Genomic DNA, 17,153 nt, shown 5'->3' with positions numbered 1-17,153 from the left:
TCCACGTCTTTCTCTGGCTTAAAACATCTTGTAGTAGAGGAAGGAGGGTGATGGATGGATGCTTATGGTGGAGTATCAGTCTCCAGCTAGAAAGCAGATTGTTTTTCATTTCTCTCACATCTTACTGTAGACTTCCTTGGGTAATTCTCATGTGCTCTGTCTCATCTAGATTCTCCATATATAGCTGTCTCCATTTCCCTCTTTGTATCCCTTCCTCCTCTGTCACTCTTATCTCAGCAGGCAGCTCGAACTTTCTTCTCCAGACCAGGAACTGAAGCAAACATCCAGGTCACCTGAATGAAAAGAACTAGGGATGTCATTACATCTAAAAATAATCCCAGTACCTGCTAGGGGATATATTTGACCCTGGACTTACTCAGCAGCCTGCGTTTATTTCTAATTAGAGCCTGACTTTAGACAGAAGAATGGGTGTCGCTCCAGGGGATAACTCGATTCAAACCTCTGAAGAAATCCTGGCCAAAAAAAAAAAAACAAAAAAAAAAAAACAAAAAAAACCTGCCCCCTTCACCATAGTGGGGAACGAGTAGACACAATTCTTGCCTTACAGTGACTCTCTAAATTCTTCTTGCTGTTATCCTCAGCAGTGGCCAGTGCCTGTTGCCAGTCATCCCTGCCCAATGTTCTTCCAAAGTCGTTAAAATACGTTTCACTCAAGAGAGTTTCTTTAAGAAATACAAAATAAAAACCTACATTTTCTCTCAATTTGGAAGGATCTCAGAGCACCTACAGAGGTTTCAGCCCTCGTGTTCCAGGCACAGATAAGTTTCCCATTGCCCTAAAGGCTCTAACATGTTCTCCTCACATCAGGGACTTAAATGCATTTGGCAGCTCTTGAAGAACACTTCAGAGATTTGGAAGAATCATATTTTCACTGTCAGTCCAGGTAGCAGCAGCATCCAAGTGCATTGAGAGTTCTGTTGCGTTTTTTTCCAAGCTTTATATTGGATTACGTTATCTATTTAAAAGCAGCTATTTTTATGCTGAACCGTTGCCATGACCTGTATTTCGCAACTTGTATGTATACACTGAAAAAAATCTCTTGTGCTCAAAAGGTGCTTCAGTGGCAGTTTTATGAAATTTTGTGGAAAAAAAAGAAAATCTCATCTTGCTGGTTTTGGTTCTGTTGTTTTGGGGACTTGTTTACTTCTTGGTAGTTCTAGGTGTCAGCTTTGGCATTCAAACCAGTGACATTACTTCTGTCAGAGCATGACAGGCCTCCCAACATCACACTGAAGCCACTCTGCAGATAATGTGAGGCATGGAGATGGAAAATAATAAAATGAAGCTCTGAGTCACTGCTGAGCCCAAGGACAGACACCAGGCATCCTTAGTCCCCAGTGCTCTTTCCCTGCCACTAGAAAACATGACTGTCCCTTGTGACTTAGGTGAGAGGAGTACGAGCTTTGCATTCTCTTCGAGTAATTTAGGTGGAAGGCAGAGATGTTAAACTGATATTCAGCTGAAATATTGAACCTTTGGTAGCTATTAGAAGCAGCTTAGACATGCCCTTATCTGTGCCTCGAAATAGGAAGGGGAAAATGGATTGTGTGCCTCTCCTTGTGGCTTAAAGAGGTGAGGTTTTTATTCTTGAAGAGTGGAGGGGAAGGATTCTGCCTTTTTTTTTTTTTTTTTTCTTCTAACTTCTAGAAATATCCAGGCTCTTAAGCAGTTCCTCCATCTTTTCCATTGCTTTGTTTTTTCCATGAAATCTCTCCTGGAGAACATGGGAGGCATAAAATGACAACTTTAAATATAAATAGGTGGTAGTTAAAGGGCTGCTGGTGGTCAATCCGTAACAAAAGAAATAAATAGACAAGCTCATCTTTGCTGGGTGCTGCCCTATTGACAAAAACAGTTTCAAATAAAACTTTATTTCCATGCTAATCAACCAGATTCCATTTTCTTGATAGTTTTTGTCACAAATTCTTGCATTGCTCAGTCCTTCAGGAAAAGCATGGCAGGCGAGAATTCATTTCTAATGTAAGAAGACCAAGAAAGAAGAGGGTGAGGGGAACTATAAATAACCACCGAAATGTCACAGAGTCAGTCATTTTTTCCTCCGCAAGTCAGCTTTAGCAGTTAAGGTCAAGATAACATTTCCATGTCAATGGTCAGTTACATCAAAATTCTAAAACAGGAAGATTGAATGGAATTTTGGATTTTTTTCTTGTATTCCACCCAGATCTGACCAATTTATAGCCTCTTCAGTCTGCCAACTATGAGTTCCAGTGTTATTTTGGTTAAGCGCTTTGCCAGAGTGGCAAGCTTGGATTGGAGCATCAGGTTTATTAAAGGCTATGAAATTAAATTCGCTACCAAAAAGAAAAGAAAAAAAAAAAACCTACTTCTTGCTGATAGTAACTTCTTTGTTTTTCCTTTGATGCGGTTCAATTGTACTTGGATTTTGGCCTAACGATTTGCTACACAATTTTGTTTTGTTTTCACAAAGTTCTAATCAGTTTAAACTGCAAGCGGTTTAAAATGCCTCTCTAACAGCTTCCTCAGCGTTGCTAATTAAGCTTTATATCTCTGTGTTGTCCACAATTGTATCTAAACAAGGAGCAGAGTGGAGCTGCTCCCTGCTTGCCACATCTCCCAGCTGCGTGTAATTCCTGCTGCCTGTGCGGAAAGCAATCACGATGGGACAGATCCTTCAGGCCTTATTTAGGCAAAACTCCCAGGGTGGCATACGAGGTCAGGCACATCGTGTTTTGAGGGAAGAGATGGATTTGATGGTGAGAACGTGTAAGGCAAGAAAGGCAGCATCTGTAGCGCAAGGACTGGAAGCTCTTGGGCTTTTAGGGAACAGCTTTGCTTTATCCCCTAGAGCACTTTGTACCGTGCAGCCCGGTGTTGTGGCTGGGTTGTAGGTGCTGTCACCTGGCGTGTTGTTAATAATAGGTAAAAGCACAGGCTATCAAAATGTGCAATGTATTCTTCCTGTCCCTGAGGAGCAAAGCTAATGGCGTATCATCATTTTATTTCACAGTGGAGTGAACCTCAGTAGCTGTAGAAAGAAGCCCAACAAATCCTTGAGCCAGCTGAAGATGGTTGCTCTGCAGTTGGCACAGCCAGCGGGTGGTTCATCCCTAGGTAGCGACCCCGGGGTCTGGAGCGATGCTAATCGCCAGCAGGGTCCAGGGATTTTGGTGGCAGCTCTGTGCCAGTTCTGCTGAGCCGCCGAAGCCTGGAACAAACTGCTTACCTCCAGCGTTCTGGGAGGGATTGTGAGGGATTTCCTTCAAATCAGAAATCTTGGAAAATCAGCATCTTACCCCAGGCAGTGCGTTATGCAGCAGATTGGAACGAGGGCTGGAGGGCTTGTCATGAGCTTGGGATCTCCTCGGATTAAAGAAATCTGGGGTGGATGATCCAATAAGACAAGGCAGGCTCATACTTGGTGCTCTGCTTTGCTGATGCTCATCTCTCAGTGCTCCAAAAGCCTGGTGGGACGCTTGTTGCTCCAGCTGCAGTCCTGGTGCAACACAACTGACTTCATATGGTTACGCTGGGGTTTGTACCTGTGGTCAGCAGTGCTAACAGAAAGCATGAGCAGGGCTCACTGACGTACGGCATGCACTGTTTTGGGTTTGTGTGAGGAATGTGCTGCTCCTCTTTTTTTTTGATGTCAAGATATGAGAAGGTTTGGACACAGCTTCAGCAGAAGGAAAATTACTGAAGGAACGGGAGCTGATTACCAAGATGTGTAACAAAGTTCCTCTACATAGCACTTGAAAGCATCCTTAACAATTACTTGATTTACTGTAGTATTATCTGTGATTACAATTGTTGTTGTTGAAAAAATTTCCTAGGCTTAGAGGATAAAAAGAGTCGTGTGAGTTAGAGAGCACTTCCCCAAGACTGCAATATTTTACTCTTGCAAATTGCAGTGGCCACACTGAAGCACTGCAACACCTATTCCCCCATCCTGCGCTTCCCAAAGTCAGACTTCGGGGACTTTTGAGGTGCATGCAGTCGTTACAGATTAGCTGGAATTGTGGCTGTTAAATATCTCGTTTCCATCAAGAAACAATTTGGGCACACAGACCGCTTCACAAGTGTTTATCAAATGTAACAGCATCCTGTTTCTCCCAGGGTTGTGCAACTCCTATAGCCATTGAGTGTACAGGCAAACTGAGGCACAGAGCAGGGAACTGCCTTGCCTCTGACAGTTACATGATGGAAAAAGCAGAAGTAAAACCAGGCGTTTTACCTTCCAGCCCAAAAATTTACAGTACGAATCCCTCAGTTAAGTTCCTAAGTGCTGCCATTTTTAAGTGACAAAGACCCCAGTGTTGTCAGAGCGAGGAATGCACAGAAGATGAGTAGCTTCGAGCGCCAAAGAGCAGTTAAGTAACTTCCAACATGAGGCAGCTTGTGGATTTTTAGCTGGAAGGAGTCAGTGTGATTGTGGTTGGACGCTGAGCCTAATGCAGAGCAGATCGCTTAACCCTGGTGTTCCAGCATGGGTCTCAACTTGTTGGCGCTGGAGATGGCCGTGGGTCTTCTGTAAAACAGGGCTGAGCAAGAGAGACATCACCCTGTTCCTAATTTTAATTATGTTCACTGTTAAAAATATCTACCTCTCGTTAGTACGGGCAGCCTGTGAGCCTGCCAGATCCAGCAGCTGCCTTCTCGAGGTCTCCTCTCCACCCGTGGGCATGCTCAGATGATAGTAAAGCAATCCCTTAACCTCTGTTTGGTAAGATAGCTGTCTTAAGAAAGCACAAATGGAGCTCCTTCCTCTTGCTGTAGAGCCTATTTTGATACCTGCTAATCTTTCACGAAGCTCTTCTTGAACCCTGCTCCATTTTAATCATGGTCTTGATGCTACTGCACATTTGTGGACTCGATTGCCTGGTGTTGTCATTTTTACTACTCACCCAAGCCATAAAAATACATTAGTCTGTCTCTAATAGTTACAGGGCAAGGGGAAGGGACTCTTTCACCGTGTATGCTGGGAGGACTCCGGGCCAGATTCACCTCCAGCTGCTCAGAGTCCAAAAACACAAAGCTGAATTGGGTTGATCCTAACAAGAAAAGCAGATTCCAGCAGAGGGGAAACGTGCCAGCCATGGTATTGCTACTGTGCTGGGAAAGCCACTGAAAACCGAGCCGAATGGAAGAACTATTTGAAAGCCACTGAAAACAGCAACCTCCAGGGCCTGAGCCTACCCTGTGTAGCTGTCGGTAGTTGTGTGCTCAGCGCCGACCCACATCACACTGGTAGCATTGCAGGGCTGCCAAGGTAATTTATCCCGGCATCTTTTCTCCCCTCTCCCAGCAAAACAAACTCTACCACCTAAAGAGCACCCTCACTGCTTACCACTGTGGCTGAATTAAGGACTTTTTCCAGATTATTTCTGGCTGTCAGGGGTCATGCCTCTTCCCTCCCCCCATACACACTGGCACAGATATATGGCAATGTGACCTGAGCGGCAGGGATCCAGCCGAGATCTGCCAGCATCTACCCCTCTGAGAGCAGCAGAAAGGGCAGGAAAGTGTCACCCACTGCTAATAACGTGTCCAGTTGGTAAGGTAAGCAGGAAAAGTTAACCCACATGTGCCTAGATTTTTCCCTTTGGATAGGGAGGAGGGAATTTCATGCCAGTCATTAGTGAATTAAAAGCTGCATATGCCAAGATTTACGCATCTATGGAGAAAGATGGTAAATCATCACTAGGGACGGCTGAGGACTTTGTGAAGGGAACTGGGGTCTCAGTCTTCAATGCTCTTTTTATATTAAAAAAAAAAAAAAAAAAGAAAGGTTTTGAAAGTGTTGAAATTACATCTTGACACCTAACCCCTCCACCACTGTCTGCTTTATATTTAATTTATAATCCAACTATATGTTTGCAGACCAAAGCCCTAAATGAAACCATTTGAAATCATTTGAAGTGCAGCGTTTCAATTGACCTGATCTAATTTGGGGTTTATAAATTCACCAGACTTTTTGAGATTAAAGCGCTCTGTCTTCACTTAAGTATGGAAATATTTTCAAGCCTCAAAAATCATCCCACAATGGGGAAAATGTCTCCTGCTCCACTCTCCTCACAGTCTGAGGAAATGAAGGACAGAGTCACAAGATTTAAAGCAATTCACTTACCACACTTTACTAAGTTACAGTTCAACTACAGTAGTTGACCGTGTGCCTGTTTTTAGCACAACAGTCACTTTTGGTTCCCGCAGCTAATACCATCTCCTCTGCAGTCACTCCAAAAATGTTTCTTCTCCAGTGCTCACGAAATGAGTTCATGTCCCCACGCATGAATTGCCAACGTAATTTATTCCAGCAACTTCCCTCCCCTTTCCCAGCAAAACAAGCTATACCATCCTCGTGTCCCAGTGCATGAGCTCTCCTCTGTCTGCCATGCGGAGTGCAGGAGAGGTTACGTTCATTAGCATTCCAGATGAATTGCCAGCACATAAGCAGCAGTGACTAATCTTGGTGGCTTTTCTCCTGCATTTACTGCTAGGTCATTGTGGGAGGTTCCGTGTGCTGCACCGTGTTGTGAATTCCTGCTGTCACCCAAAGGTTGGTTCTGGGGGGTTTTAATCCAGAGCAGGGAAGCTGGATGTGCTGCAGCCCACAGGCTGCTTGGCTGTCGCTGCAGCGCTGCTCCTGAAGCTGTCTGCCAGCTTTCCATCTGGGACGTTCAGTTTTCAGGAGGGGATTCAACCCCTTCCAGTCCTTAATGGCTCCTGCACCCCAGAACTGTTCCCCAGCAGCTTGGATTTTCATCTTGTTTCCCACGTTTAATCCCACCATCTGCAGAGCAGCTCCCATTGGCTCTCTGTGTCTCTGTAGGGCCAAGTGTTGCTACGGGGAGGCCCTGAATGACTCCCCTTGCCATTTATTATCCGATAGGTGTTCCCATTTTGTTGCTGGTTGGGCTGTGTTTTTTTAAGTCTCTCACGTCTTTACCTGCAAGCAACTAATTGATAACCTGCTCACTTCATCTGTTCTTTGCCTGCATCTTAGTGCATGTTCACTTGGGGTTATTTCTCTTTTCAGATGTGTTAGTTTACATTATTCTCCCCAGCTGAGATGTTTCTTCTTTGCCACGGATAAGCAGCTCTGCTCACAAGAGGCCTGGACCCAGACTCGGTCTTTAATGCAAGGCCCATGTAGAAATGGATTGTGTCACTTGTTCCTGCCTTGTCCTTTTCAAACCCCCCCAAAATCAGGGTTGGAGACACAAGTGTCTCCAATAAAGGAGGTCACTCCCTGCTTCTTAGCCAAAAAATACTGGAAAATGGTGGTAAACTTGCCCTTCAGCCCTTCCTGGTTAGTGGGCTGTATTCTTCTGATACGAATTCAACCACAACACCTAGGTCTGATGTTTCCTAGCTGGTTCTTCTCTTTGCCTTACTTTGATGATCTGCGTAGCTCATCAGAGGCACCCTGGGGCTGGCAGTGGCAGCTCAGGAGGAAAAGTAAATAATAATAAAAAAAACAGCACCATCATTATATTTTTCTTCATCTTGTTTGGCTTTCTAAAGGCCTAAAAGCTCCAAGAAGTGCTAGGAGAGTTAGCTGAACCATAAAAGAGCGAAATCAAGAAGCCAAACTTGAAATCCTACAGCAAAGCTATTCCCATAATGTGCAGAAATACCTTTGTGCAGGTTGTTAGCTGCTGGGGCAGCATTTAGGCATGTGGGATAACCTGATTAGAGAATCAAAGAAAACCCTGTTAGCTCCACAGGCCAAATCCTGCCTTACAGCAACCCGATGTCAAACGGGCGTGAATCAAGGAAGCTTTCCCTTTGGCATCTTGTGGTAACACCTTGAAGAGAAGGGTTCGAGCCAGGGTTCTAGCAGGGAAAAAGGCTTAAGCAAATATACTCCCAGACAGGGAGTGAGCTGTAGTCTGAAACTAATGACTTTGTTTTTCCTCACTGGTACAGACTTGGAAGGATGAAAAGAATAAATTTCTCAGGTCTGATTTTCGGATTGTATCGGTTTAATCAGGAGTTGGTTAATTTAAAATGCTCGTCATGTTTGGCTGTGAGAACGTCAGACAGTGTGACCGAGCTGAGATTTGGGAGTAGAAGACTTGTTTCTGAAGGCATAATCCAGAAACGTGATTACCTGCCACCCTGGTCACTGCAAAACTCCCACCAAAGCCATCACAGCATGAGATGTCAGGCAAGATGATGGCAATTATCCCCTTGCAGTCTTAACTCTCTCTGAAACGCATGAGTAGGAGCTGTGTTAGGTCTGTAGTGAAGCAGTTCCAGGCCACACCGTTTGGTGTTAAATCCCTTTGTGGGATGGATGGCAGCTACTGCTTTGTGCTCCACTCACAGCACAAGGTAGATTTTGCTCACTTTTGCTGTCTGGAGACCAGACAAACTGCTTAGCAGGGCAGCTCTTGGATACACAGGTAAGCCGCGAAACTCCAGGTTGTGGGTGCTCAGTGTTTATCAGAGTTCAGAAAGCCATCAGGAAACTTCATGGGAGGACCATCTACTCAAGGCTATTGGGCACAGAGAAGTTGAGCTCTGGCTTAGGAAGTCTTTAAGCCAGAAATTGCTGGAGGCTGGGAGCGTATCCTCAGCAATTACCATATTTGTTTGTCCTGATTTCATTTGCCCTTGGCCTCTGTTGCTGGCAACTGTTGGAAACGAGGCAAGCAGTGACTTGGTGAGGCAAATGCTCCGTACCTGTACGTATTCAGAAGTTGTCATAGATGCCTTACGAGTGGCACAATCTTCCATCAGCATCTGCAGATATACAGCATTCCTTCCTTGGCAGTACGGAGAACAGCAGGGATGTGGACTGAGATGATGTGATCTGCTTATGCAAAGCAAAATGGTAATTTTGCCAGGTTATTCCTCCAAGGAGAAAATTATTGACCTTGCTTTTTCTGGCATACCAGCTACTGTTATAATGATGATGATGGTGACAGTAACCAGACAGAAAGGCCAGCAATAATTCTTTCCTGCCCATTATTACAAAGCATAAAGCAAAATCCAGTCTGAAACCAAGGCTAGTCTGGCTGTGCTCTCTTTACAAATGTGTTAGACAGTTCTCAAACGGGCTGAAATTCAGGACTTTTCATATCAGGCTTTCCAAAAACAATCCTTTTGATCTTTTGATATGAACCTGTGTGTTTATATGTTTGTATCATCCTTGTGATTTGCAGCCTAGAGATAATGTCCAACAGCGTATGTGTGAGTGCAGAAGTAACCTCTCTGAGTTCCTGGGTGATTCATCTCCTGACAATACGTCTTGGCTGCACATGTAAGGACTGGATCTTACCCCTGAGAATATTGGCTCAGAGAAGCAATAACAGTGCGGTCAGTCAAAGCACTGTTTTCCCTGGGAATTTTGTTGCATGAGGAAGCAGAACTTCAGCCTTCCTGCGTTTGTCAACGTGAGCTGCCTTTCAGCAGCTTTTTATATTTCTCTGCCTTTTTTTTTCTTTTCCTTTTTTTTTTTACTCTCCTCATTTCTGTGTATCTCAGTCATAATCAGTATTGTAATCATAGGTGTTCTGTCTCATCCAGGATTCAAACATTGATTGATAACATTGTTTGAAATCTCTAGGGTTCATCAAGCAAGAGCAGTGAGTGAAATTTTGCTTTCCTAAAGTCCAGCAAAATGACCCAGGTCATTGCTGTAGACTTACTGGTAGCATCTGTGTGCGTTGTACCCTCAAGTCATGGCACGTGTCTTTTGGGTGCTTGGTTTAAATGGTGAATTGCACATTGGTGTCCGGAGGGCTGGAGTGTCTCACGGACAACTCTTTGAAGCACAGTTGTGTTGGTCTCTCTATAACTGACTGTAGGGCTGAGTGAGAGTTGAAATGGGGTGAATCACTCAGTGCAGCCCACTTGAAAGGTGTTTTTTTGGCTCCAGTGCTTCAGGAGCGGGCCAGTACATAAAAGCTGTGAGGCAAAATAGCCTGGCTTTGGAGCTGGCATTTCAGCCATCTCAGACACGGTGGGCTAGAGATAAATGATTACATGAGGTCATCCTGAACTGTCTTTGCAGTGCTTTTGTTGTGGTTGCTGTTTTTTCTCCCCAGACTCACCAGCAGTTTCCCTGCTGGTAGAAGAATATTGATTTACATACGAGGCAGATGAAGGTTTTTTATGAGACCTGTATTTGCAGAGCAGTTGAGGGGTCTCTGTACAGCCCCAGGAACGTGAGCTTCAGCTTTGCACTGCGCATCATGGAGGTTGTCTCTGATAACTCAGCTGCAAAAGGTCGTCCAGGCTGGGCAGTATGGAGGCAAAGCACACAGGAGCATGGGCTGCATAACACTCTCGTGTTCTTGGCTATAGAAGCTGCAGTGTCTTGCTGAGATGGCACTCACATGTGGTTGTGTACGTTTTATTTGCAGAACACACTGGAGCAATGCAGTGTCTGTGCGAAGCCCATCATGGAAAGGATTCTCCGAGCCACCGGGAAGGCCTACCATCCCCACTGCTTCACCTGTGTGATGTGCCATCGCAGCCTGGATGGGATCCCCTTCACCGTGGATGCCGGTGGGAACATCCACTGCATCGAGGATTTCCATAAGTACGTCCCAAGCTGCTCTCAGTGGCTTTGCTTGTCTTTCTCTTTTGTTCCTAAAAATCCTCCTTTTCTTTTTGCTGAGTGTCCAAAAAGCTCTGGACCCTCTGCGGCTTACTCTGAAGACTCTTAAGAAGTCATCAGAGCTTTGCTTCAATCAGGCATGCTGTGACAGGCAAGATTAATTGATTAACAGCTGCTGATGCTTGATCTTGCTTAGATCTGAATTTATGGATATCCCCTGTGTTCCTCTGTTTTAAATGCTTTGCACTCCCCCTGCAGCACGTGCACATTTCTCTTCCCTGGCTCTACCTGCACTTCCACATCAGTGTCTCTCCCCTTTGTCTACCAAGCAATTAGGAGAGGTCCTGTGCAGTTGGACTCTGCAGGTATTTGCTTACCAGCTAGAGGGATCTGGGTGTCCACAGGATGCTCACAGTTCCTCTTGTTTCTAGTTGCTAATTAGATTTTAAAGCTGCTAAAAATACAGCCCTGGTAATAATTTATAGTGAAGCCACTATTTAAAGTAAGTTGAAAGGTATAGTTGCAAATAGCTTCTGTCATTGCCATGCTACCACCCCCATCATCACAGCTAATCTGAGGAAGACAGGTAGATATAATCAGAGCACAAATGTTTCCCCTGTATGGGAAAGACAGACACATTACACCCCTCAATTATAAGAGGAAATCAATACTGACAAATGCGAGTTTACATCTCAACCATTTATCTCTTAATTTCTAAGGGGGTAGACTTAATTAGAGCCTCGTGACATCAGTGTGTGGGCCTGAAAGCTCAAAGAAGCAGACTGACTTGACAGAAAGGAAAGCAGCCACGATCAACTCGCATGTTAAAATCCAACATGAGGATGTTCCCTGGAGCTCAGATAGGTCGGGTTAATTGACAGGTGCTGAAATGGCTGTGTGCTGGTTTGATTTTCTGTGTCAGAAGACGAGTAAGATAGAAATTGGTCCTGAGCAGAGGCCCAGCATGAAAGGTTTCTCTCCAAACCAGATATGATTTGGAGGCTGCTTCTCCTTCAAGTCCTGCAGGTCTTGAGCTTCATATTCCTTCTGGAGAAAGGTTATGAGCAAGGGTTGATGTCCATCTTCAAGTCTTCTGGCAGTGAACAGATCTGGACCTCAGGGCTCTGAGAGTGGAAAATGGGAGGCTGTCAATCCAAGTAAAGGACATAAAATCATTGAACAAAAGGTGGAGGGGAAGGTGATGGGGGAGTAGCGGAAGACCTAGTGGGACATTCAGAATGTCTTTGGCCAGGTTGCCATGCATTCAGCAAGACTTTGGCCAGCCCCTTTTTAACTGATCAGCAATGATATTCTGGTCTGGAGGTCAAGCACTCCACATCTTGTATACAGTTTTGATAATAAAACAGTTCCTGATGCTCACGCTACACTTAGGTACCCCCTGAGCTTGGAGCCCCCAGGAGCACATCCACTTCCCTTGAAATCTGCAAGAGTCATTTCTGGGCCCCTGAAGTTAATATTCGGCTCATAATGAATTACCCGCAGTGGCCTGGACAGCAAAATGTTGAAGTATTTTTAAGCACTGCATTTGAGCTAAATGGCACAAGGAAGCGCCTGCATGAAGCAGCATATAATTAACTGCGATTACAGCTCCGGTCATATCCTGATCCATTTAAGTTATTTTTCAGAGTGCTCACTATCGCCACTGTTTAATTCATTTTTCCGTTAGATCGCAGCTACACAGACATCTTTCATCTGCTGCCAGTGAAATTAATATTTTTCTTTATTCCTAGTACAGATAGATTTTTTTTTTTTAAGCTAGTTAATTCTGGGGTGGTTCATGTGACAGGCTGGGTGGCAAAGTCAATCTTTCTTAGATATTTCAGAGGAGAAGGGTCTTTGATCTCCTTGTGTTCTGATGTTTGCTATAAGCATTGCCCTCTGTCACTCCATAGCCCATGACCCTGTCTCTCATTAAATGGCAGCAGATTCTGTAGGTCTAAGTTTCTTTTTTCTGAGCAGAGAATTTGCAGCCAGAGAATTGGTACCAATATGTTTTGAACCAAAACAGCAAGTAATTATTTGCCACAGGCTAAATGCTCCCATGCACAACCACCTGCCTGGGAGCAGAGATCAACCCTTGTCATGGGCAGATGGGGGAGCAAAACCAGAACATACATGAAATAACCAGAAACTCATGTAGTGGACAATATAAGGTGGGAAAATAAAAGGCTTGTTTTGCCTCTTTTACCAAGGGTCTGTTTCACCAATTGCCTGTTTTTAATATTTGATTTTTATTTTTTCCAAGAGATGCTTTTGGAGCAGATCCTGCTCATCTTTCTAACCTTAGGAACTGGATAAACTTTCTTAGAGTTAGGTTGAGGGTTGAGCCTAAGCATTGTGGCAGTGCGTTGGTGTCACGGTCACGGGTGACTCAACAGATACTTCAGTTGTTAATTAGGGCAGGTAAAATATGCTTTGCTGACTGTCAGGTGTTCTTTAAGACCTTTCCTAAAAGTCTGCAAGATGCTCTTTAATACTCTGCAAGCCTGAAATTGCATTGTAAGATGAAAGTGCTCCTTCCTGCCTTCTTTCCAAGGAGGCAGCTGTGCAAAGCTGCAAAATGTGATGTCTGCACGTGCATATGCCATTTATACACAGGCACACATTTCTGCCTTCCTGGTGCAGTTAGCAAAAACTTTTGCTCTGAGCTTAAGAATAACTGGGGCCGTCTCTTCTTTCTTCAGGAAATTTGCACCAAGATGTTCAGTGTGTAAGGAGCCCATCATGCCGGCCCCAGGACAAGAGGAGACTGTCCGCATTGTCGCCTTGGATCGTGACTTCCATGTCCAGTGCTACCGGTGTGAGGTTAGTATTCTAATCACAAGAAGGAGAGAAAGCAAAGGCTGGTATAATTTCATTGCTGCCTCATGCTATAAACACTACAGGCATACCCTATTGTAACACTGGCTCTACAATCAAATTACTTCATTGACTCCAGCATGCAAGGAATTTTTCCTCATTTATATCAGCACAAATGAGAAGAAAATCAGGTCCCTTATTCATAACAGGTTCATTAGGAGAGCAAGAGAATGTGACTCAGTTAATTAGAGCTTAATATTTGAGAGCATCATAAATTATAGCTTGGACACAAACGTTGCTCATGTTTATGTTCTTAAAATGAAAGCTAATGTGTGTTAGAATTTGAGCAAGATTGTACAGGAAACTCAACATATGGCTCTGGGTTGAAGAATTTTAATGGACACATAAACATGATCATTCTTGTTCAGTGCAATGCTTTTTGTGCTACTTTCCTGTTAAGTTTCATTACACACTTCATATAATTTTGATGGTAAGAATCTGAAGACAGAAGAAAAATCACCTTAAAGCAATTAACATGTGAGAACAGCTGTGTTAGAGAACCTTCAAGAATTCCTCAATGTAAGTGTTACTTGCTGGATAATATATCAGCCAGATGGCAGGGTAAGAAAATGAGACCAAACGTATTTCTTATCGCAGTTGCAGGTTTTAATATCCAACTGGAAAGAAGGATGGACTCTGGCTTAAAGGTCTTAGCTGAGACTTGAGGCATCTGGTTCACTTCTCAGTCTGACACTGGCATCTGGGGTTCAGCCCATTACTTAGGCCTAGTTTTTGTAAGGCATTGGGGCATTCGTACGCTAAATTTTCCAGAGTCTAATTCATCATACAGCATTTCTTCATGCTGGCTGTTGAGATACCTGGGCTTCATACATGGATGTCAGAAGTAGGTGCAGTGGAGAACTGAGGACAGACATGTGGCTTTATGAAATCCATCATAGGTCCCAGAACAGTACATTATTAGCTTGGAACATCTTCTCATGGGCAACTGAACCGCTGTGGGCTTGACCTGAAGTGTTCATGTGGATTTGCTGTTCCAGAGATTGCTGCACTATGATCTCTGCATAATGAAAGTCTTCCTACAGGCACTGCATGTCAGTAAGACAATAAAGAGGAGAGCTAGACTCCCAAATCAGTGAGGTACAGAAGTCTTTTGTAATCTCTGAAAATCTTTCTGTGTTTTGGCATTTGCCTCCACGTGCCTCAGCTATCTCAAGTGAAGCAATAGTTACATTCCTTTTTCTACCACTTGCTTGCCAGGTGTATTTACAAACACAGATTTATCTTGAAGAGGCATGGCCATCAGTAGTCCTTGCCCAAATGATGACTGCGTGATCACACCATGAGGAGGAATTCCCAGTCTTCCTGGTAGCTATACTTAAGTCAGCCTGGAAATATACAGATAGACTTCTCTGGGGCAGGGCTTGGGCCTTTTTTGGGGGTTTCTACTGTTCCTGTCTCAGCGAAATCCTCCTCTCAGGCACACCCTTTTGCACCAACAGCAATACAAACACAGGTGGCAGTTCTGGTCATGGGAGACAGGCAGCGAGTTTGCTTAGCTGTCACCCTGGAAAGGATGCTGTAGCTTTGTGGCATTAACTCTTCCAAAGGAGATTACCTGTAGTCAGATATTAGTACCGAACTTCCTTCCTGAGGATGCTTCCTTTTTTATCTTTTTTTGCATTATTAAATATGTGCTTAAGTTTGATGTTTTCTTCAATGCGAAGACCTTTCCTTCCTCAGAAATGTGAAGGGAATAATCTCCTTTTATTTTCAATTGGATTAAATTCAGCAGAGAGCTTGGGAACCCATCTTCTCTGCAGCATTGTCTCTTATCAGGAAATGGCTTAATCATGAAAGACATCACGTACCTCAGCTTCTGTGTTACGCTGACTCAGGCTGGATCATGTTACAAGGTGGAGAGTGAGGAGAGAGCTTCTTTGACTAATAGATTCTTCGCTTAATCTTGTTCTTATTTCTTATTTACTTTGCTCTTGCTGTTTGCTTGTTCCCTAGGACTGCGGAGGCCTCCTGTCTGAAGGGGACAATCAGGGCTGTTACCCTCTGGACGGGCACATCCTTTGCAAGACCTGCAACTCAGCTCGGATCCAGGCTCTGACTGCCAAGGCCAGCACTGATCTCTGAGTATCAACTGTGACCCTCCCCAGGATGCCTTCCTGGGGGAATTGCACAAGCTTTGCATGATTTCTTTCCAGCCTAGGGTCTGAAACTCTGTTTAAAAAAAAAAAAAAAAAAAAAAGTAAAACTGGAAGGCCTTGGAGCAAGAGGGCAGTTCTTCAGGCCATGTTCAGACTGCCTGCAGTAGGCACCTAATTTAGACGTGATTCCCCAGGAGGGTGGCAAGTCAGACCACCAGCTGTCTCTGCAGTTGATGGCGACAAGTGGTGATAACACCTAAGTTATCTGCCTGTAGAAGGAGGTCTGAACTGGTGAAAGGTGGCTGAGCTAGACCCTTCTCCTAAGTCATTTTGAAAACTTGATCAGCTCTTACTGAAGACAGGGGAGCTTCTCTTTGACTTTAATAGGGTCTGGGTCACAGCAGAAGTAGCTCCACTGTCACAGAAGGTGTGAAACCAGTATGAGAGTAGGACCAGTGCTCCTCTCATTACATCACAAACAATACAACTTCAGCCATGCTGCACCTAAGAGCGTAGATGTGACATTGTATCTTTGGGACACAGATTTGTTGTCTGTATCTTTTGTCTTAGGCCCTTACTTGTCTCCAATCCCTTCCAGTTCTATAGGGTTTTTTTCTTTTTCTTATGAAATTATATTTTGCTATTGCATAAACTTATTCATTAGTGAAGCTTCCAATTCACAAAATGAGCAATCACAGAAAGACATAAGCTTGAATACACTACACACACACACAAACACACACAATGTGCTTTAGATTTACTAGAGGTATAAGTCAATCATGTCCATTGAGAAGGTCTTTTAAGGATCTGGGGCTGGAAACACTTCCTTAAAATCCCAGTTGTTTATAATAATAAAAAAAAAAAAAAAACAACTACATAGAACTGCAGTGCAGAAAGCGATGCTCAAAAAAATCTTATGCCACTCATTATAGTGGGACCAATGTCAGTGCTGGTTTCTGGGTAGATATTTAGCAGTGCAGTCTCGTTCCATTGTTTATTGCAGTGGGGAGGATTTTTCTTCAGCTGTAACAGGGATTGAATCAGGCCTTGGGATAGATGTTTCTCTGATGGTAACGTGCACAATCTGGAGTTCTCATTAAAAAAAGGTATCTTATTTCAACAACGGCAAAAGAACCTTTCTAAACACATGCAGTTGTTCAGTTTTTATCTTAAAAAAGTTAAAGAAGGTGTTAAACTGTTCTCTGTGACAATCCAAAAAGCAAGCATTTTTTTCTTTCATTTTAATCCCAGCCACTTATTACTCCTTGCTGGTAAAATGTCATTGCAGAAGAGTGTTGGGCCAGGAGCAGCACTTTCATCTTCTGTCCAGAGTTAATACAAATGCCAAGGTAAATAAAAAGCTGGGCACAGATAACCTTTTTTTTTTTCCTCATGTTGCTGGAGTTTTTGTGTTTTTTGTTGTTTTGTTAATTAAAAAAATAATAAATTTGCAGCTCGCTCTGAGCAGCTGTAATATTCTTGTTCATGAAACCCATAATAACTCAGGTGCAAATTACATAGTGAGGGAGTAATTTTCGTATCACTGAATTGACATTAATATCTTATTTGCAGATGTAATCAAAGAG

At 43.8% G+C, this 17,153-nt stretch overlaps 1 protein-coding gene across 12 annotated transcripts in view; it reads left to right on the top strand.

The window, feature by feature from the left end:
• Nucleotides 1-16,810, top strand: part of LPP (LIM domain containing preferred translocation partner in lipoma) — a 317,139-nt gene extending 300,329 nt beyond the window's left edge. For all 12 annotated transcript variants that reach the window (XM_084292045.1, XM_084292042.1, XM_084292043.1 and 9 more), the window contains 3 exons: nt 10,374-10,552; nt 13,276-13,396; nt 15,425-16,810. In XM_084292045.1, coding sequence (XP_084148171.1) covers nt 10,374-10,552; nt 13,276-13,396; nt 15,425-15,553 — 429 coding nt within the window. In that variant the 3' untranslated portion in view covers nt 15,554-16,810. The remainder of the gene's footprint in view (nt 1-10,373; nt 10,553-13,275; nt 13,397-15,424) is intronic.
• The last annotated feature ends 343 nt before the right edge of the window (nt 16,811-17,153 follow it).

This window comes from Netta rufina (genome assembly GCF_964035555.1).
Source record: "Netta rufina genome assembly, chromosome: 9".
Lineage (NCBI taxonomy): Eukaryota > Metazoa > Chordata > Aves > Anseriformes > Anatidae > Netta > Netta rufina.
The sequence above is the reverse complement of the archived record's forward strand: the minus strand, read 5'-3'. Positions and strand labels throughout refer to the sequence as shown.